This window comes from Narcine bancroftii, chromosome 9 (assembly GCF_036971445.1).
Source record: "Narcine bancroftii isolate sNarBan1 chromosome 9, sNarBan1.hap1, whole genome shotgun sequence".
NCBI lineage: Eukaryota > Metazoa > Chordata > Chondrichthyes > Torpediniformes > Narcinidae > Narcine > Narcine bancroftii.
In genome coordinates, this window is record NC_091477.1 from 21672616 (window position 1) to 21694674 (window position 22059).

The 22059-nt window shown below is 43.4% G+C and overlaps 1 protein-coding gene across 3 annotated transcripts in view; it reads left to right on the top strand.

Annotated features, from left to right (window-relative positions):
• Positions 1-2860: 2860 nt before the first annotated feature.
• cyp2u1 (cytochrome P450, family 2, subfamily U, polypeptide 1) overlaps positions 2861-22059 on the top strand; it is a 29392-nt gene continuing 10193 nt past the window's right edge. For 2 of the 3 annotated variants that reach the window (XM_069898330.1, XM_069898328.1), the window contains exons 1-4: positions 2861-3245; positions 13654-14289; positions 16065-16226; positions 18629-18796. In XM_069898330.1, the coding sequence (XP_069754431.1) occupies positions 2885-3245; positions 13654-14289; positions 16065-16226; positions 18629-18796 (1327 nt within the window). In that variant the 5' untranslated portion in view covers positions 2861-2884. The remainder of the gene's footprint in view (positions 3246-13653; positions 14290-16064; positions 16227-18628; positions 18797-22059) is intronic. The other variant, XM_069898329.1, reaches the window with a different exon arrangement.

A 22059-nucleotide genomic window follows, 5' to 3' on the forward strand; every position in this document is an offset into this window, starting at 1 on the left:
AGTGGCTCCATTAATTGCAAGGGAGAGAAGTGTAAGATATTTTAATTAATTTAGTTAAAAAAAGTATTCAGCTGTTTAAATTCTCAATATTTTGAGTACATTTTATTATTTGTTATTAAGTTTTGGGTCTCTTTAAATATTTGTAAATTTCAGGAAGTGTAATCAAACATCTACTTTTCCATTCACTACCTTCTCACATCAACAACATGAGGCCATTAACTGAAGATGAAGAGTTTTGAATTTTACATATGACCTTTCTTTGCTGTGCCATTATGCCTTTCATTTAGTTTTCAAATGTAACTCTTGTTTAATGTTGTGCAGGATATAGGTCATGTTGACCAATCATTTCTGCCTTTTCTGTGATGCCCATGGTGAGAGTTCATTTAAAATCTGTGTAATCTATCCCATGATACTTTTGTGGAAATTTTAGATAAGAGCTTTTGAATTTTGACCATGAAAATTATAAGAATGATCATCTATTTCCAGGTCAGAATGGGATGTGACATGTCAAAGAACATGTGGTAGCATCCCCATATCCCTTCTCTCCTTGTCCTTTTCGGTGGTAGATTTTGCAATCTTTGAAGATTTTGTGGCAGAATTTGTTGCAGTATATTTTGCAGATGGTACATAAAAGAGGATGGTGTGAGAGAGAGAGGGTGAGTCCTTTGGTTGGTGATCATGCAGAAAATCAAACAAGGTTCAGGAACAGCTGATACCTCTCCTCCATCAGACTCTAACAATAAACTCAATCAGGGACTCAGTTAAGGGCTCTTACTTTTGCAATTTATTGATTTTTTTCTCTCTCTGTATTGCAGTCAGTTTATTTACATTTCTTTATTTGTTTATATGTGTACCTATCTTCTTGAGTACAGTTTTTTGCACCTCCAATAAGTGCTAATTCTGCCTCACCCACAGGAAAACAATACAATCTCAGGGTTGTATGTGATGCCATGTATGTACTCTGACAATAAATCTGAATAAACAAACTAAGCTCTTTACCAGATAGATGTCTAACTGCTTGCATATCGTTGAAGCTACAGAAAAAAATATTCCATATGAGCATACAAATTAAAGAGTTAGGAGTGAGATACTCAATACTTTCAACCAGATCTGTTTAACAAGATCATTTCTAATCATATTCTAATCTCCTCTATGCCATCATCCATTTGCTTATCAAGTATTTATCTACATCTGCCTTCAAATATTCAGCTACAACTAACCTCTGTGGAAAAATTCCAAAATGTCTGAGTGAAATTTAATACTTTTTGATCTTTCTCTTTCCCTTCCTTTTCTCTTTCTAACACAAGACTCGCACCAAAAGGTTAAGGAACAGCTGCTACCCCTCCACCATCAGATTACTTAATAACAAACTCAATTAGGGACTAATTTAAGGACTCTTACTTTTGTATTTTATTGATTTTTCCTCTCTGTATTGCTGTTGTGTGTGGAGGAGGCATGGCCTCCCTCCCTGTGTGTATTGTGGGTGGTCACGTGTCCTCCCCAACTGAAACTTATTCGGAAGATACATCACCTCTCAGTATATTGTGTACTTTTTGTTTAACTCAAAATTACAATTTATAGATTCAAAGTTACTGTGTGCAGGTGGAGTATCAGTTAAGGTTGGGCTCTGGCCATTAATCAGTGCACACCTTGCCATTGGCTCATTCAAATCACCTAACATCCTTATTGACCAGAGCCCTGTACTTGGCACCAGCACAGAGCACATTTGCCCTCTCTACCTCAAGGTCTGAACTCCAGACACCACTCCATGCCAGGTCGCTACTGTGGATGTTGCTTGGCAGGGTTGCAGGTAAGGTGTGCACTCCACTATAGATCAAATTGCTATAGATCAAATTGTTGTAGATCAATACTTGCAATAGAGCCACTGCTCCCAACCATCAGGTGTCTGGGATCATGTGTGGACCCCTAATACAGTGTGTATTAGAGCCACCTCCCATCAATCAGAGGTCTGGGAGGTGGTGTGGAACCCCTGCTTATAATGTGTGAATGTCTCCATTGCCTGTGTGAATTTGTAATTGTGTACTGTTTAATGTTTTCCCATGTTCTTTTATAAATGGTGTATTTTATTCTCATTACAATTTTCCCATGGTCTTCTATAAATTGTGTGTTAATAAAGTTGTGTGTGTGATTGCAAACCCTTGTGTCCAGATTTATGTCTCTGAAAACCCACTGAACCTGACACTCTTTCACAACAACTGCACTGTCAGTTTCTTTACATTTCTTTATTTAACATGTGTGCATTGAGTACAGCTTTTTTTGAACTCAGCTGGTCCAGCAGCCCCTGGGATCTTTCCCAGTGATGCTGCCTCACCTGCCTCCCATCAAGAAAGGGATAGAGGTGCCACAAGACTTCCACCACCAGGTTCAGGAACACCTGCTACCTCTCCACCATCAGACTCCTCAACAACAAACTCAATCAGGGACTCATTTAAGGACTCTTACTTTTACACTTTGATTTTTTTTGACATCTTTGTATTGCAATCAGTGTGTTTACGTTTCTTGATTTGTTTACGTCCACAGTTTTTTCTGCAATTCTAATAATTGATCAATTCTGCCTCACCCACAGGAAAAAGAATCACAGGGTTGTAGGTATGCACTCTGACAATAAATCTGAAATCTGCCCCCTAAAAAGACGTATACCATAGCAATCCTAACCTCAGCCTATCAGAGACTCCTGCCCATATCCTTTCTCAGCATTCCTGCAATGTAATATTCAACTTGTTTTTAAATCCCCAATCACTGAAGATGAACCCGAGCTGGAGAAACTCTTTGACTCTTCCAGCTGCTGTGACCCAGCCTCGTCTGACCTTTGACCTTGGCCGGATCGTGACGTCACCCTGCCGCGGCCCGTCGGCGAGGGACAATGGCGGAAGCTGCCGGCGTTTGCTGGCCGGCTGTCCTCTTTATCGCCGCTGTTTTCTTGTTGACCCGTTACGTGATGAAATGCTGGGCTCCGAGGCAGCCCAGGCTTCCCGCCGGCCCGCGGTGCTGGCCCCTGGTCGGGTCGCTGCCAGGCTTCGGCTGGAAGGCTGGTCTCCCTCCGCACCTGCTGCTCACCGCGATGGGACAGGCCTACGGCAGCGTTTCCAGCCTGTACCTGGGCAGCCGGCTTCTGGTGGTGCTGAACGGATTCCAGGGGGTCAGAGACGCCCTGCAGCGCAATGCCGACGTGTTCTCCGACCGGCCAACCATTCCCCTGATCACCAAAATAACCCAACGCAAAGGTTAGAGAGAGTGTCGAGAGGATGGCACCCGAGTCCGATGACTAACCGATTAGCTTTACATTAGTGATTATAGGTTTGTGGCCATGAAAGTCCGTGAGCTAACTGCGTAACGACGTGTGAATAGTGAGCAAATTTCTGGAACGGCTGACAGAAGTGAGTCCGTGTCCAAGGATGCCGCTCATCAAGATGTGCTTGTCCAAGGATGCTGCTCATCAAGATGTGCTTGTCCAAGGATGCCTCTCATCAAGATGTGCTTGTCCAAGGATGTGCTTGCTTGCTTATACAAGGATGCCACTCATCAAGATGTGCTTGTCCAAGAATGTGCTTGCTTGCTTGTCCAAAGGATGCCGCTCATCAAGATGTGCTTGTCCAAGAATGTGCTTGCTTGCTTGTCCGAGGATGCCACTCATCAAGATGTGCTTGTCCAAGGATGTACTTGCTTGCTTGTCCAAGGATGCCGCTCATCAAGATGTGCTTGTCCAAGGATGTACTTGCTTGCTTGTCCAAGGATGCCGCTCATCAAGATGTGCTTGTCCAAGGATGTGCTTGCTTGCTTGTCCAAGGATGCCGCTCATCAAGATGTGCTTGTCCAAGGATGTGCTTGCTTGCTTGTCCAAGGATGCCGCTCATCAAGATGTGCTTGTCCAAGGATGTGCTTGCTTGCTTGTCCAAGGATGCTGCTCATCAAGATGTGCTTGTCCAAGGATGCCTCTCATCAAGATGTGCTTGTCCAAGGATGTGCTTGCTTGCTTATACAAGGATGCCACTCATCAAGATGTGCTTGTCCAAGAATGTGCTTGCTTGCTTGTCCAAGGATGCCGCTCATCAAGATGTGCTTGTCCAAGGATGTGCTTGCTTGCTTGTCCAAGGATGCCGCTCATCAAGATGTGCTTGTCCAAGGATGTGCTTGCTTGCTTGTCCAAGGATGCCGCTCATCAAGATGTGCTTGTCCAAGGATGAGCTTGCTTGCTTGTCCAAGGATGCCGCTCATAAAGATGTGCTTGTCCAAGGATGCCGCTCATAAAGATGTGCTTGTCCAAGGATGCCGCTCATCAAGACGTGCTTGTCCAAGGATGCCGCTCATCAAGACGTGCTTGTCCAAGGATGCCGCTCATCAAGACGTGCTTGTCCAAGGATGCCACTCATCAAGATGTGCTTGTCCAAGGATGTACTTGCTTGCTTGTCCAAGGATGCTGCTCATCAAGATGTGCTTGTCCAAGGATGTACTTGCTTGCTTGTCCAAGGATGCCGCTCATCAAGATGTGCTTGTCCAAGGATGTGCTTGCTTGCTTGTCCAAGGATGCCGCTCATCAAGATGTGCTTGTCCAAGGATGTACTTGCTTGCTTGTCCAAGGATGCCGCTCATCAAGATGTGCTTGTCCAAGGATGTGCTTGCTTGCTTGTCCAAGGATGCCGCTCATCAAGATGTGCTTGTCCAAGGATGAGCTTGCTTGCTTGTCCAAGGATGCCGCTCATCAAGACGTGCTTGTCCAAGGATGCCGCTCATCAAGACGTGCTTGTCCAAGGATGCCGCTCATCAAGACGTGCTTGTCCAAGGATGCCGCTCATCAAGACGTGCTTGTCCAAGGATGCCGCTCATCAAGACGTGCTTGTCCAAGGATGCCGCTCATCAAGACGTGCTTGTCCAAGGATGCCGCTCATCAAGACGTGATTGTCCAAGGATGCCGCTCATCAAGACGTGCTTGTCCAAGGATGCCGCTCATCAAGACGTGCTTGTCCAAGGATGCCGCTCATCAAGACGTGCTTGTCCAAGGATGCCGCTCATCAAGACGTGCTTGTCCAAGGATGCCGCTCATCAAGACGTGCTTGTCCAAGGATGCCGCTCATCAAGACGTGCTTGTCCAAGGATGCCGCTCATCAAGACGTGCTTGTCCAAGGATGCCGCTCATCAAGACGTGCTTGTCCAAGGATGCCGCTCATCAAGACGTGCTTGTCCAAGGATGCCGCTCATCAAGACGTGCTTGTCCAAGGATGCCGCTCATCAAGACGTGCTTGTCCAAGGATGCCGCTCATCAAGACGTGCTTGTCCAAGGATGCCGCTCATCAAGACGTGCTTGTCCAAGGATGCCTCTCATCAAGATGTGCTTGTCCAAGGATGTGCTTGCTTGCTTATACAAGGATGCCACTCATCAAGATGTGCTTGTCCAAGAATGTGCTTGCTTGCTTGTCCAAGGATGCCGCTCATCAAGATGTGCTTGTCCAAGGATGTGCTTGCTTGCTTGTCCAAGGATGCCGCTCATCAAGATGTGCTTGTCCAAGGATGTGCTTGCTTGCTTGTCCAAGGATGCCGCTCATCAAGATGTGCTTGTCCAAGGATGAGCTTGCTTGCTTGTCCAAGGATGCCGCTCATAAAGATGTGCTTGTCCAAGGATGCCGCTCATCAAGACGTGCTTGTCCAAGGATGCCGCTCATCAAGACGTGCTTGTCCAAGGATGCCGCTCATCAAGACGTGCTTGTCCAAGGATGCCACTCATCAAGATGTGCTTGTCCAAGGATGTACTTGCTTGCTTGTCCAAGGATGCTGCTCATCAAGATGTGCTTGTCCAAGGATGTACTTGCTTGCTTGTCCAAGGATGCCGCTCATCAAGATGTGCTTGTCCAAGGATGTGCTTGCTTGCTTGTCCAAGGATGCCGCTCATCAAGATGTGCTTGTCCAAGGATGTACTTGCTTGCTTGTCCAAGGATGCCGCTCATCAAGATGTGCTTGTCCAAGGATGTGCTTGCTTGCTTGTCCAAGGATGCCGCTCATCAAGATGTGCTTGTCCAAGGATGAGCTTGCTTGCTTGTCCAAGGATGCCGCTCATCAAGATGTGCTTGTCCAAGGATGCCGCTCATCAAGACGTGCTTGTCCAAGGATGCCGCTCATCAAGACGTGCTTGTCCAAGGATGCCGCTCATCAAGACGTGCTTGTCCAAGGATGCCGCTCATCAAGACGTGCTTGTCCAAGGATGCCGCTCATCAAGACGTGCTTGTCCAAGGATGCCGCTCATCAAGACGTGATTGTCCAAGGATGCCGCTCATCAAGACGTGCTTGTCCAAGGATGCCGCTCATCAAGACGTGCTTGTCCAAGGATGCCGCTCATCAAGACGTGCTTGTCCAAGGATGCCGCTCATCAAGACGTGCTTGTCCAAGGATGCCGCTCATCAAGACGTGCTTGTCCAAGGATGCCGCTCATCAAGACGTGCTTGTCCAAGGATGCCGCTCATCAAGACGTGCTTGTCCAAGGATGCCGCTCATCAAGACGTGCTTGTCCAAGGATGCCGCTCATCAAGACGTGCTTGTCCAAGGATGCCGCTCATCAAGACGTGCTTGTCCAAGGATGCCGCTCATCAAGACGTGCTTGTCCAAGGATGCCGCTCATCAAGACGTGCTTGTCCAAGGATTCCGCTCATCAAGACGTGCTTGTCCAAGGATGCCGCTCATCAAGACGTGCTTGTCCAAGGATGCCGCTCATCAAGACGTGCTTGTCCAAGGATGCCGCTCATCAAGACGTGCTTGTCCAAGGATGCCGCTCATCAAGACGTGCTTGTCCAAGGATGCCGCTCATCAAGACGTGCTTGTCCAAGGATGCCGCTCATCAAGACGTGCTTGTCCAAGGATGCCGCTCATCAAGACGTGCTTGTCCAAGGATGCCGCTCATCAAGACGTGCTTGTCCAAGGATGCCGCTCATCAAGACGTGCTTGTCCAAGGATGCCGCTCATCAAGACGTGCTTGTCCAAGGATGCCGCTCATCAAGACGTGCTTGTCCAAGGATGCCGCTCATCAAGACGTGCTTGTCCAAGGATGCCGCTCATCAAGACGTGCTTGTCCAAGGATGCCGCTCATCAAGACGTGCTTGTCCAAGGATGCCGCTCATCAAGACGTGCTTGTCCAAGGATGCCGCTCATCAAGACGTGCTTGTCCAAGGATGTGCTTGCTTGCTTGTCCAAGGATACTGCTCATCAAGATGTGCTTGTCCCAGGATGCCTCTCATCAAGATGTGCTTGTCCAAGGATGTGCTTGCTTGCTTATACAAGGATGCCACTCATCAAGATGTGCTTGTCCAAGAATGTGCTTGCTTGCTTGTCCAATGATGCCGCTCATCAAGATGTGCTTGTCCAAGGATGTGCTTGCTTGCTTGTCCGAGGATGCCGCTCATCAAGATGTGCTTGTCCAAGGATGTACTTGCTTGCTTGTCCGAGGATGCCGCTCATCAAGACGTGCTTGTCCAAGGATGTACTTGCTTGCTTGTCCGAGGATGCCGCTCATCAAGACGTGCTTGTCCAAGGATGTGCTTGCTTGCTTGTCCAAGGATGCCGCTCATCAAGACGTGCTTGTCCAAGGATGCCGCTCATCAAGACGTGCTTGTCCAAGGATGCCGCTCATCAAGACGTGCTTGTCCAAGGATGCCGCTCATCAAGACGTGCTTGTCCAAGGATGCCGCTCATCAAGACGTGCTTGTCCAAGGATGCCGCTCATCAAGACGTGCTTGTCCAAGGATGCCGCTCATCAAGACGTGCTTGTCCAAGGATGCCGCTCATCAAGACGTGCTTGTCCAAGGATGCCGTTCATCAAGATGTGCTTGTCCAAGGATGCCGCTCATCAAGATGTGCTTGTCCAACCAAGGATGCCGCTCATCAAGATGTGCTTGTCCAAGGATGCCGCTCATCAAGATGTGCTTGTCCAAGGATGCCGCTCATCAAGATGTGCTTGTGCAAGGATGCCGCTCATCAAGATGTGCTTGTCCAAGGATGCCGCTCATCAAGATGTGCTTGTCCAAGGATGCCGCTCATCAAGATGTGCTTGTCCAAGGATGCCGCTCATCAAGATGTGCTTGTCCAAGGATGCCGCTCATCAAGATGTGCTTGTCCAAGGATGCCGCTCATCAAGATGTGCTTGTCCAAGGATGCCGCTCATCAAGATGTGCTTGTCCCAGGATGCCGCTCATCAAGATGTGCTTGTCCCAGGATGCCGCTCATCAAGATGTGCTTGTCCCAGGATGCCGCTCATCAAGATGTGCTTGTCCCAGGATGCCGCTCATCAAGATGTGCTTGTCCCAGGATGCCGCTCATCAAGATGTGCTTGTCCCAGGATGCCGCTCATCAAGATGTGCTTGTCCCAGGATGCCGCTCATCAAGATGTGCTTGTCCCAGGATGCCGCTCATCAAGATGTGCTTGTCCCAGGATGCCGCTCATCAAGATGTGCTTGTCCCAGGATGCCGCTCATCAAGATGTGCTTGTCCCAGGATGCCGCTCATCAAGATGTGCTTGTCCCAGGATGCCGCTCATCAAGATGTGCTTGTCCCAGGATGCCGCTCATCAAGATGTGCTTGTCCCAGGATGCCGCTCATCAAGATGTGCTTGTCCCAGGATGCCGCTCATCAAGATGTGCTTGTCCCAGGATGCCGCTCATCAAGATGTGCTTGTCCCAGGATGCCGCTCATCAAGATGTGCTTGTCCCAGGATGCCGCTCATCAAGATGTGCTAGTCCCAGGATGCCGCTCATCAAGATGTGCTTGTCCCAGGATGCCGCTCATCAAGATGTGCTTGTCCCAGGATGCCGCTCATCAAGATGTGCTTGTCCCAGGATGCCGCTCATCAAGATGTGCTTGTCCCAGGATGCCGCTCATCAAGATGTGCTTGTCCCAGGATGCCGCTCATCAAGATGTGCTTGTCCCAGGATGCCGCTCATCAAGATGTGCTTGTCCCAGGATGCCGCTCATCAAGATGTGCTTGTCCCAGGATGCCGCTCATCAAGATGTGCTTGTCCCAGGATGCCGCTCATCAAGATGTGCTTGTCCCAGGATGCCGCTCATCAAGATGTGCTTGTCCCAGGATGCCGCTCATCAAGATGTGCTTGTCCCAGGATGCCGCTCATCAAGATGTGCTTGTCCCAGGATGCCGCTCATCAAGATGTGCTTGTCCCAGGATGCCGCTCATCAAGATGTGCTAGTCCCAGGATGCCGCTCATCAAGATGTGCTTGTCCAAGGATGCCGCTCATCAAGATGTGCTTGTCCCAGGATGCCGCTCATCAAGATGTGCTTGTCCCAGGATGCCGCTCATCAAGATGTGCTTGTCCCAGGATGCCGCTCATCAAGATGTGCTTGTCCCAGGATGCCGCTCATCAAGATGTGCTTGTCCCAGGATGCCGCTCATCAAGATGTGCTTGTCCCAGGATGCCGCTCATCAAGATGTGCTTGTCCCAGGATGCCGCTCATCAAGATGTGCTTGTCCCAGGATGCCGCTCATCAAGATGTGCTTGTCCCAGGATGCCGCTCATCAAGATGTGCTTGTCCCAGGATGCCGCTCATCAAGATGTGCTTGTCCCAGGATGCCGCTCATCAAGATGTGTTAGTCCCAGGATGCCGCTCATCAAGATGTGCTTGTCCCAGGATGCCGCTCATCAAGATGTGCTTGTCCCAGGATGCCGCTCATCAAGATGTGCTTGTCCCAGGATGCCGCTCATCAAGATGTGCTTGTCCCAGGATGCCGCTCATCAAGATGTGCTTGTCCCAGCATGCCGCTCATCAAGATGTGCTTGTCCCAGCATGCCGCTCATCAAGATGTGCTTGTCCCAGCATGCCGCTCATCAAGATGTGCTTGTCCCAGCATGCCGCTCATCAAGATGTGCTTGTCCCAGCATGCCGCTCATCAAGATGTGCTTGTCCCAGGATGTGCTTGCTTTCTTGTCCAAGGATGCCGCTCGTCAGGGTGGGCTTGCCGCTCGTCAGGGTGGGCTTGCCGCTCGTCAGGGTGGGCTTGCCGCTCGTCAGGGTGGGCTTGCCGCTCGTCAGGGTGGGCTTGCCGCTCGTCAGGGTGGGCTTGCCGCTCGTCAGGGTGGGCTTGCCGCTCGTCAGGGTGGGCTTGCCGCTCGTCAGGGTGGGCTTGCCGCTCGTCAGGGTGGGCTTGCCGCTCGTCAGGGTGGGCTTGCCTCTCGTCAGGGTGGGCTTGCCGCTCGTCAGGGTGGGCTTGCCGCTCGTCAGGGTGGGCTTGCCGCTCGTCAGGGTGGGCTTGCCGCTCGTCAGGGTGGGCTTGCCGCTCGTCAGGGTGGGCTTGCCGCTCGTCAGGGTGGGCTTGCCGCTCGTCAGGGTGGGCTTGCCGCTCGTCAGGGTGGGCTTGCCGCTCGTCAGGGTGGGCTTGCCGCTCGTCAGGGTGGGCTTGCCGCTCGTCAGGGTGGGCTTGCCGCTCGTCAGGGTGGGCTTGCCGCTCGTCAGGGTGGGCTTGTCGAAGGATGCCACTCATCAAGGTGTGCTTGTATGTGGCTGCTCCTCCAATGAGTGAATGTTAAATCCTTGACTTGTGCACAAAGTATATTCGATTACATGACAAAGAAGTGAAATTTCTCAACAAATATCTATAACTTTTAAATCTCCACATATCCTTGATTTTGTTGGTAAGTTTGTAATAAAAGAACATCTCATTTCCTTATCTGATAAATCTTGTAATTTGATACTTTTTTTTAAATAAAATTGATTTCTATGTTGTCGGACATTCCAAATACAGGAGTGGTTTATTGTCAACAACAAAAGTATAGAGGCATTATTTAGGTAAAGAAGTCCCTGCAGATGCTGGGGTTTAATGGAGTACACAAAAGTGCAGCAGAAACTCAGCAGGTCATGTTCTGTAGATAGTTTGTCTAGCAAGATGGAGAAAAGGGAGAGTTACCAGAAACGGACCAAGTGAATTTGAAGCCAGCGTGGAAGATGGCAGCAAAGTTGTTAAGTTTCTGGAGAGTTTGTCTCTTGAAATGAGTTAGAGATCTTTCGGTAGATATTTTGTCTCCCAAAACGTTTCTGCAGATAATTTGACTCCAGAATTTTTTTAGTTTGTCTCCCGAAATATTTTTTTAAAAAGTCATTATTTACATTTTTTTGGAAAAACCTGTAACAATAAATTTGGTCTACTGGTTCAGCTGCTGGATGCTCTTTAAAAAGAATGAATTTTAAACAATCCCAGTTGGTTGTAGGTTTTTTTCTACGGATTATTGCTTTTCAGGGAGTACTTTGGAGATAAAAATGACAGGGTTAAAAAATCAACTAAAACAGGATTTGAGGGAAAAAAATTGTAAGTTGTACATGTTATGTTGCTAATTTTAAATTGGAAATTTTAGTTTTAATCAGATTTAGGAAGAAATTAATTGAAAGGCCAAAGTTATATTGACTGGGATAGATGTAACTAGAAAGAAGGGTCACACTCCTGTGGATATTTTCTTTTGCTCCTCTACTCCTACGTAGGGCCTCTGAAATAAAAACAAAAATTACCAGGAATACAGTGAACATGCCAATTCAGAAAGGGCAATGGGTATAGCAGAAGATATTCACTGTTTCAAATAAATGTCAAATCAATTAAATACATGAAGTGACAAAAATGAGGTCAGTTTGTTTAAAATGCTGAGAGGTAAAGAATCAATACGAAAAAGGATCTGAAAAGCATATAAAACAAAATCCCCTACCTCCCATCAAAAAAAATCCAAAATCTAAAAAAGAAAACTAAAACTCCAGTGGTCTCCCCAAAAATACCCAAAGGGGAAAAAATTGTTTCCGTCATATACTTCTCCCATGAGAGCATTGACTGGTTCTATTTTTAAAAAAAATGAAAATTGGTAAAGGCTAGAATTATATAAATTTTCAGGGTAATTTACAGAGGAGATTAGAATCAATTTCATTTTAAACTAATTCTGTAATGACTTGGTGTAATGATGGTTTAAAGAATTTTCACAGCATTGCGGGGGCAGACTCCAGTCATAGCCAGAATTCTTGCTCTAAGCAGTAGAGGTACAAGATCTGAGCATTCACTGTTTAAATGGTTGCTGAGTCTGGTTCCAATAGGGACTAGCTCTCCTTCATGACTAGGAAAATAGTGTGGAAAGAATGTATGTAGCTTTGATTGAGTAAGGAATTGGGAGAAATTGAAGTTGGGTACTTACATTGGAAATCAAGTTGCTCTATAGAATTTTTTTTGCGTTATGATGGCACCATTTAGTACATCTCAATACAATGGAATGCAGGTAACTTTCCTGAAGATTCTGATTTGTATTTCAAGCAGAAACATTAATTTCATATGTAGAATGACTTTCCAGCAAAGTGCATCTTGTTATTTATGGAGAGTGTGGCAGGTGTCTGATTCTATGCTTTTGGCGAAGATTTCTGTGTCGTCGGAGGTGACATCTTTTGTCGAAGATGTTAAGACTTCTAATCCAGGGATCTCTCTTGGTATCAAAGATAATATTTCCCAAGTCAAATTGCTGCGGTAGTACAGCCAAAAAATGCTGGGGCAATTCAGCAAGACAGATAACAACCCTTGGAAAGAAAAATTAACAATCTAAGACTGATCATGATATGAATCTGAAAAACCTGCACTAATGAAATGTGCAATAGCAGTATTGTTTCTTGTTCCACAGAAACAAAAGTACAAATACATTATTTGCATCTATAAAACCAACTATGGCAATAATTTTATAGTCTGCTTGAGACTCCAGATGATACCTTATTTTGAACAGTAATGTAAAATATTGGAATACCAGTCTGCATATTCCAAGCGGAATTGGCCACCTGATTTCAGGTAAGACACTAAGGGGATTGGAAGGCTTTATAGTTTGAGATGCTAGTTTGATTTGGTAAAAATTTTCACTCAAAAATCTGTTTTCTTGATATATTCTCGAAATGCCACATACAAATAATATATATATAGTATAACAAGATAGAAATATAAGAGTTGGAACTTAATATTGCAGTTATATTAAAAAAAAGTTAGTTTGATCACACTTGAGTTCTATGTGCAGTTCTGGCAGGCCACACTACAGGAAAATGATTGCAATAGAGAGAGTTCAGAAGGGGTTCACCAGGACATTGCATGAAAAGGGCGGCTACAGTTATAAGAAGTTGGATGGACTAATTCTCACTGGGATGTATGAGGCTGAGAGGTAACCTTATTGATATTTACAAAATTCTGAAGGGCATCAATAGTGTAAGTAGTTAAAGGCAGGACAGGAGAGTCTAAAATTAGAGGACACAATTTAAGGTGAGACAGGATCTGAGGACTAGGTTTTGCACACAGAGGGTGGCAAGTGTTTGGAATGAGAAACCAGAGAAGCTTGTAATGGCAGGTACATGAATAGGAAAGAAATTGGGGAATACTGGCCTAATGCAGAAATGTGATGTCCCAGACTAGCAATTGGGTTGTTGATTACTGAGAACAACTGAATTGAATCAAATGTAATATGAAAGAATTTAATTTCACAAATTTTCAATGAAACAGGAGTGTGAAAAGAAGGTATGAATGCAATTGAGTGAAACCTCTAATTGCAAAACATCTATAATTGTAAAATCGCTTTGATTGATAGCCATTTAGGAGAATGCAAGAGCTCTTTAAAGTGATACATAAATGCTCATCTGTTTATTTTTAGGAATAGTCTTTGCTCCATATGGTTTGATCTGGAAGGAGCAAAGAAGATTTTCCCTCTCCACTCTGAGACATTTTGGTTTTGGGAAGCTTGATCTTGAGCCTAAAATTCAAGAGGAACTACAACTTGTGAAGTCACAGCTTTCCAAAGCAGTCGGGACAGCCTTTTCTCCTTTTCATGTCATTAATAATGCTGTATCTAACATAATTTGCTCAATGTGTCTTGGAAAACGGTTTGACTATGATGATGAGGAATTTCGAACCATTTTGCATCTGATTGCCCGAGGAATGAAATTGGCATCAAACAGCCCTGCAATGCTTATCAATGTATTTCCTGTACTTCAGTATTTACCTTTTGGGGCTTTCAAGGAGGTTTCCCAGACAGTAAAGGACGTAACATCATTCCTGAAGAACATCATTGCTGAACATCGAAGAACTATGGACCCTGAAAATCCACGCGATTTTGTTGATTTTTATCTAAACGAAATTGACTGTGAAATAACAAAAAAACAAAGCACAAGCTTCAATGAAGATTATTTATTTTACATAATTGGTGACCTCTTTGTAGCAGGAACAGATACAACATCCAACACTTTGTTGTGGGCTATTCTCTTAATGGCCTCGTATCCAGAAATTCAAGGTACTGATTAACCATTTTTAATCAAGATAATAATGTTTGTAAATGTTAAGGTGGAAGGATGATTCCTACATTACAAAAACTATACCCCTACCATAATAACAATAGCTATAGATAAACATGGTGATTTCATTGAGGATGTCATTATAAGCCCGCAGCTTTTTTTAAAAAAAACATACAAAACCTTGCCTTTCAACTTTTGACAAGTGCTCTTTGAAATGGAGGGAGAAAGACATCATTAGCTATCTTTAATTATTCTGGAAATGACTATTCTACTGTTTCAGATTTCCTGTAATTTAACTACAGTCTCATCACCAACCTCAGATTTTGCTCTGATAACTTGTCTCTGCAGTCCATGTCAATTTGGCCAGGATTCCATGATTGATTCTGATTAATCAGGTTTCCCCTCATTCATAGTACTAAAATTATTTTTACTCAAGTCAAAAATTAACCTCTTTTGGGATTGTGATGAAGTTGTTACTGTCCCTCCTTGACCTTTACCTGTAATGCAGATTTTAATGCTGACTGTGCAGTTTTCTTCCAATATGTCTTCAAAATTCTCGAGCAGAATAGGATTGTTCTGCACATTCTCCAATCAGTGGAATCTAAATTTACAGTTAGAAATTTTCTTCCCACTTGTTCGGCATTATGGCGCAGATAGTGTAGCAATTAGCCTTTACAGCAGGGGTTCGAACACTGAATTCTCTCTAAAGAAATTGTATGTTCTCCCTATGTCCACTTTATCTCTTTTAATAAATTGACCTCCTATAATTAAATGTCAAATTGTTTGCTTACACTTCTTTAAGGTACAGTACCTAGGGCTGATTTATGACATTTAAGATAATTAGTAAGGTGGCACAGAGTATTGACAGTATGAGTATATATGAGCTGTGATCCACTTGCTATCTTCCACAAGAATGGTTTGCAGACTCTGGTTTGCACAGGTTTTGAAATGGATATTTGGTTGCCGTAGGAAGAAAGGAACAGTAGGAGGGAGAGTCTATCAAATGGTGAAATTGATAGAAACAGAGTTCAAATGTTGTCACCATACTTTGGTATATGCATAGGCAGTCTTGCAAAATAGATGGAAAATCAATCATTTTAAGAATTGAGGGGACAGAAGTTGCTGAGAATTAGGAGAAAAAATTTAAATATATTGAAACTATTAAAGGAAGTTTTGCTTTTGAAGGCTATCTAAAGTTTAAAACTGGCAAGGATGTTGCTAAGTTGATGACTTCTAAAATGTTAGGTCCAAAAGTTGCATAGATGTTTGTTGAGATTATTAAAAAGAGCTGGAGTTTTAAACTGATATATGAAGATAGGAAAGCCAACTGGCATTGGAATCTTTGATTGACAGAACAATGTTGACTGTCATGTCATGCCAATGAAACAAATGTAGCAAATTAATGCAGCTATGGTCTATTATACTGATGTACAATTATATTACATTCAGTTTTACTTCTTGAAAAGAGCAATTATAACTTAATTTCTATAGGTCAAATATGTGCAAAGATTTTTTTCTGTTTTTCAGTAAATGATAATTCATTTCAAACAATAACACCTCAATGTAAGCCCTAAAACTATTCTTTAGAACATTTCCCCATGTTAAGTGTTGACTTTTTCGAGTAGACCTTGACCATTAATTCATCGTAACATTGATGAATTTCAATGCTTTATTCAATTTCATCCCATTCTTAACTGGGACAAACCTTTGACAATCTCTAACTCTGTAGCTAAACTGAATGAATTGGTCTGTAAACAAAGTTATTCTTTTGTAGAACAGGTTCATAGAGAGATCAGGGATGTTATTGGTGAGTCCAGATCTCCTTCCTTCAAAGACAGACATCGTATGCCATTCACAGAGGCAACAATAATGGAAATTCAGCGGATGACTACAGTTGTTCCACTAGCCATTCCACATATGGCATCAGAAACTGTTGGTAAGTTTGCAATTAATAGTCATTACACAAGAAACTATGAATTAAAGATTCACCCAGTTTTATTCTGCATTTCCCATAGTTAATTGACGTAGCGGTTAGCATAATGCCTTTACAACACCAGCATCAGGACCAGGGTCTGTGAGGAATTTGTACATTCTTCCCATGTCTGCGGGGGTTTTTCCCAGGGGCTCCGGTTTCCTGCCACCATTCAAAAACATGATGGGGGTGTAGGTTAATTGGGTGTAAATTGGATGGCATAGACTCGTGGGCCGAAATGGCCTGTTACCATGCTGTATGTCTAAATTTTAAAAATTAAAATCATAATTTGTGATACACTTTTACATTATTAATCGTAGCAAACTTGACACAAATTTGGATAATAAAAGCAATAATGCTCAAAACATCTTGGAACATCTGTAGAAACAGAAGCAATTAATATTTCAAGTTGAAGACTGGGAAACCAAGAGAGGCTTTAAGTTGCAGATACTGTGAGGAAGGATTGGATAGATCAGAGTATTCTCTGTCCCAGGGTTGCCTTGGGAACAAAATGTTAATTAAGTCATATACATAATAAAATGTGCATGTGTAATGAAATTCTTCATTGGATAAGTCAATCGCCATTTGGAAAGAGAGTACATGAACGAAGAATATTAAATTTCCAACTTGTAGAGCTGAAAGAAATGGTCCGTAGATCAAGCTATACTAAAAGTGAGAGAATTTTATTTATCTGATCTCTCCAATATTTTTATTAACATCAAAAAATACATAAGGATATATGTTAAAAGTCAGGAAGATGCATTACTCTTAAATCATATCATTTCATCCAAGGTACCCCACATTTTCAATCAAGCAAATTGTTTTGTATTGACATTTTATTATAAAAACGAAAATCTGAACCCACTACCAAGAAAGAAATTGTTTGGCCAAAAAAAAGACAGAATTCTTATTAGAGTGATAAATTACCTCATTAGTCAACACATTCTACCTTCATATCAAATCAAAGATTATGAAAGTAATTCAAAAAGGGTCCCCATAATGTTTGAAAATTTGAATTCAAATCAGAAATTGAGCATCTAATCTTCCATAAATTTAAACATGACATCCGTAATCATTGAGCATGAGTAGGCGGAACAACGTGCCTCCATCTAGCCATAAGAGAAATAAAAGCTAATACATGCAGATCAGATGCTGTTAAAGTTGTGTTATTCTCTCCAGCAATACCAAATAAACCAGTTAAGGGATTAGGTTTAAATTTAACTTTAAAAGTGCAGAGAAAGTTTATCACAACGAGGAGATACATCTGCATAAAAACAAGATAGTTTGACTTTGGAAATGTGAGCCCTATGGACTACTTTAAATTATAAGAGAGTGGCAGGCAAATAAAGATGAGGTATAAACTAATTTGAAAATTACACTTCGTTTCTTCAGAAATCTAAAGCTGTAGGTTCTGTTCCCAGGCTTGTTTTTAATCTTATCTGAGGGAGTCTCTTATTCCCAACAACATATCATAAATGTTAGATATTGAACCATTATAGAAAGGTTGTAAGTTAAAAATTGCACCAATTAAATTCTTATCAGTTCTCTTAGGAAATGTATGATCTGATCCCTCAATTGGATTTTGTACAACAGAACTGATCAGTTCTGATGCAGACAAGTGAAGTCATTGAACAACAACGAGAAGCTGGAGGAAGTCTGCGAGTCAGATTGCATCCATAGATAGAAATGGTCAATCAATATTTTGGATTTAATTGAGATGATCAATCAAGACAATGCCAAACCTGCTGAGTTCCTCCAGCTTCTCATTGTTTGCTCATGCGCTCCTGTATCTGCAACTTTTGTGTTTCTCCTGTTGAGTTCATTGCTGAGTCTGGAGGACCATAGCATATCCAAATGGAAGATTAAGGTGCTGCTCCTCAAGCTTGCATAGAGCCTCATTATCGTAGCATTGGCCATGGGTAGGTAGGTTAGCTGAGAGGTGGAATGGAGAATTAAAGTGGCAGGCATTAGGGAAGGAATTAGAGCGGCAGCCTCTTGAGGAAAGGTTCTGGCCCAAAACATTGACAATTCTTTTTCTCCTATTGATGCTGCACGGCTTGCTGAGTTCCTTCAACAGATTTTTTTTGCAATTAATTTAAATAGTTTAAATTTAAATCAATTTAATTCATGCCTTTGCTCCTCACAAGTATAAATAAATTGGATGGAACTATTCCAGGTGCTTAGGGCCATCTCATGTAACCAATGAAGCAGAGGACATTCTGTAAAGTAAGAAAAATATGTGCTGAAATTAGAAATAACACATTTTTATTTCTAAGATTCTGAAATTTAGCAGGATTGAGCAAAATAATTTTGGATTTAAAAAAAAAAGTAAGATTTATCTCTCTCCCAAAAATATTTTTTTGCAGACTTTAAAGGTTATTCTATTCCAAAGGGAAGCATTGTGATTGCAAATCTTTGGTCAGTCCACAGAGATCCGAGCATGTGGGAGCAACCTGATGAATTTAATCCTTCTCGCTTCTTGGATGCAGATGGAAATATAATAAAAAATGAAGCTTTCATGCCTTTTGGAATCGGTAAGAGTTTGTATTTTGTGTCATATCACTAGTTAAACAGTTTTTCTTAAATTATTCTATTTAAACAGTACCATTTCTCAGCTAAGGGAAAAATGTGGGCATGTTCAAAGAAACTATGTGCTTATGCACAGGTTTTGAATATTGCTGCCACAACAAGCAACATGAAAGCTAAATGGTGGGCTGGACTTGATTGTAAAAAGCAATGAGAACATGAGTGGAGATGTTTTACAGAAATTATATAAGGGCCCCTGTGATACCACAGGTTCATGTAACAAAGGGGAAACTGAGATGTCAAATGAGGAGACATCAAGCAATAATGCCTATATTCTTTCAAGACCTGATTGTATTGAAATACAACATGTGTAAGAGCCCTCAGAGCAGAGGTGCAACTAGTTGAACGGCTACCTCACAACATCAGAGATCTGGCTTCATTCCTGAGCTTGGATGCTGTCTCTATAGTATTTGCACATTCGTCCAGACACCACCTGGGTTTCCTTTGGGTGCTCTGGTTCCCTACCACATCCCAAAATTTGCAGTTCAGTGGGTTAATTGCCCATTGTGAATTGCCCCTCCTAGAGAGTAAGTGAGCAGTAGAATCGGGTGGGGGTGGGGGGGGGGGGAGTTTATGACATGTGAGAATTGGGTTGCTGTGGTGTTTGTAGAAAGTATCAGGTTCGGTGGGTTCACAAAGAGTCGAGTTTGGACGTAAGTATTACAATCAAAGGTAGCTTAAATGAGCACATGGGAGACAAACAGAGGAAGACATCAAACGATACTTAATTACTCTGCTACCAAATAACTATATAGACATTCACATCAGACCCAGGTTGAACTCCAATACCGGTGGCCACCAATCTTCTACACGGCATGAGACAAAAAACTATAATGGTGCAAGCAGGCACAAGGGACTCTGATACTCGTGGCTGCTTACCCTACCACACTTCGTGCATGTGCACACACTTCACAGACACGGACTTTCAAACACAGTCCTGATTCCCTGTACCAATGGGGGTGCAGCTCTATTCAAGTACTGATCTATTGCAGTACTATGGCTCAATTCTGTGTAGTGCACGCCTTACCTGTGACTCCTCTAGTGATGTTCACAGTAACAACCTGGCATGGAGTGATGTCTGGGACTTGCACCAAGAGGCAGAGAGAAATAAATGTGGCAGGCATCGATCTTTGTACCATTCTGAGCTGGTCATCAATGATGACACTGAATCATTTAAGTGAGCCAGCGGTAAGTTGTGCACTAATGGATGGCTGGGGTCCACCTTGATGTGACTTTCGAATATGATTCAGACAGGGAGGTCTGGTGTGTTCCACCACAATCCACGTATGACAGATGCAGACGCAAGATAAGAGGTTAGCCATTCAAGTCAGAAGGCCATTTTATGTCAGGCCTCCTACAAGGGTGGATCGAAAACTCTCCACCATCGCATTCATATCGAGAGGTGCCTCATAATGCCCTCTGGAGCCGATGGAGGCAGGCAACTGGTGCTGTAGCATAAATTTATAGCAGAGCAATGGCCATCTTCCCTACCCAGTGATCTGGATGATAATGTGGTAAATTGGACCAGCAAGTTTGCTAATGACACAAAGATAGGGGGCGCTGTGGACAGCAAGGAAGATTTTCAAAGCTTGCATAGGGATCTGGACCAACTGGGAGAATAGACCAAAAAATAGTAGATGGAGTTTAATGCAGACAAGTGTGAGGTGATGCATTTTGGAAGGATAAACCAAGGTATGGTGATGGTTGGAAGGATAAACCAAGGTATGGTGTGGTGTACACAGTAAATGGTAGGGCACTGAGGAGTTTGGAAGAGCAGATACATTGTTCCCTGCAGGTGACTGCAGATGGACAGGGTTGTTATGAAAGCTTTTGGCATCTTGGCCTTTATAAATCAAAGTATTGAGTATAGGAGTTGGGATGTTATGTTGAAGTTGTTAAGACATTGGTGAGGCCAAATTTGGAATATTGTGTGCAGTTCTGGTCGCCCAACTACAGGAAGAATATTAATAAGATTGAAAGAGTGTAAAGATATTTACTGGGATGTTGCTGGGTCTTCAGGTGTTGAGTTACAGGGAAAGATTAAACAGGTTAAACTTTATTCCTTGGAGTGAAGAAAAATGAGGGGAGATTTGATAGACGTTTACAAGATTATGAGTGGTATAGACAAAGTGGATGTGAGTAGGCTTTTTCCATTTAGATTGGTGGAGATAAATACAAGAGGTCATAGCTTTAAGCTTAAAGGGGGAACACTAGGGGAAAGTTCTTCACTCAGAGTGTGGAATGAGCTGCCATCTGATGTGGTGAATGCAAGCTTGATCTTGAGCTTTAAGAATAAATTGGATAGATACATAGATGGGAGAGGTCTAGAGGGTTATGGAATGGGAGCAGGTCAATGGGACTAGTGAAATAATGGTTGGCACAAACTAGAAGGGCCGAAGGCCTGTTTTCTGTGGTGTAGCATTCTTTTGTCCTTCTGAGATTGGCTGTCAGCTGCAATTAAAGTTAAAGTAGGGTGCTCTTGACACACACACACACGCTATTGAAAATGTTACGAGCCCAGAGGACCCCAAAACCCAGCAGTAATAGGTAATCACCAAGACAAATGGTTAAACAAAAGTTGCTTTTAATTATTTTCAAACATGAAAACAGGATCACACTTTAACTTATCACTATTAACTTAGCTAATCTAACAACCCCCTTCTAATTCTAAGCGCACATGTATGTAATGTGTAAGTTTAGAAAAGTTCTTTGATTCACAAGTCCAATCTCACTTCTTATTCCTCCAAGTTTACTAGTTGCAGGCAATTCTTGTACTGTGCACAGAGGTTCACCAGGCTTTGGTGCTTGAAAGTTAAATGGTTACTGCTCAGGAACATTCTTGTCGGTTTTCAGAGAGAAATTTGTTGCTTGCTGGACATCCACAACTGGTTCCATTAATCAGTCACTTCAGTGTCTTGTTGAAGAAACTTGCCCCCTTCAGGGTTTTCCAGATGATAACCTCTTTCTTTCAGGTCACCTTTTTGTTTCTCTTAGTTCAAGTGAAACATTAGGCAGCCAGTCCTCTCCTCTTGTATGAACCACAAGGGCTTTGACCAAGCTGAACTAAGCAGTCAAAAACCCATCTTCAAAATGGGGTTTTTCCACAAGCTTGTCAGGTTCCAGCTCACCTGCTGCTGCTGAACTCTAGTACTGCAGAACTGATCTCTCTCTCTCTCTCTCTCTCACATGCACAGAGAAAAGCCTGTTTGAC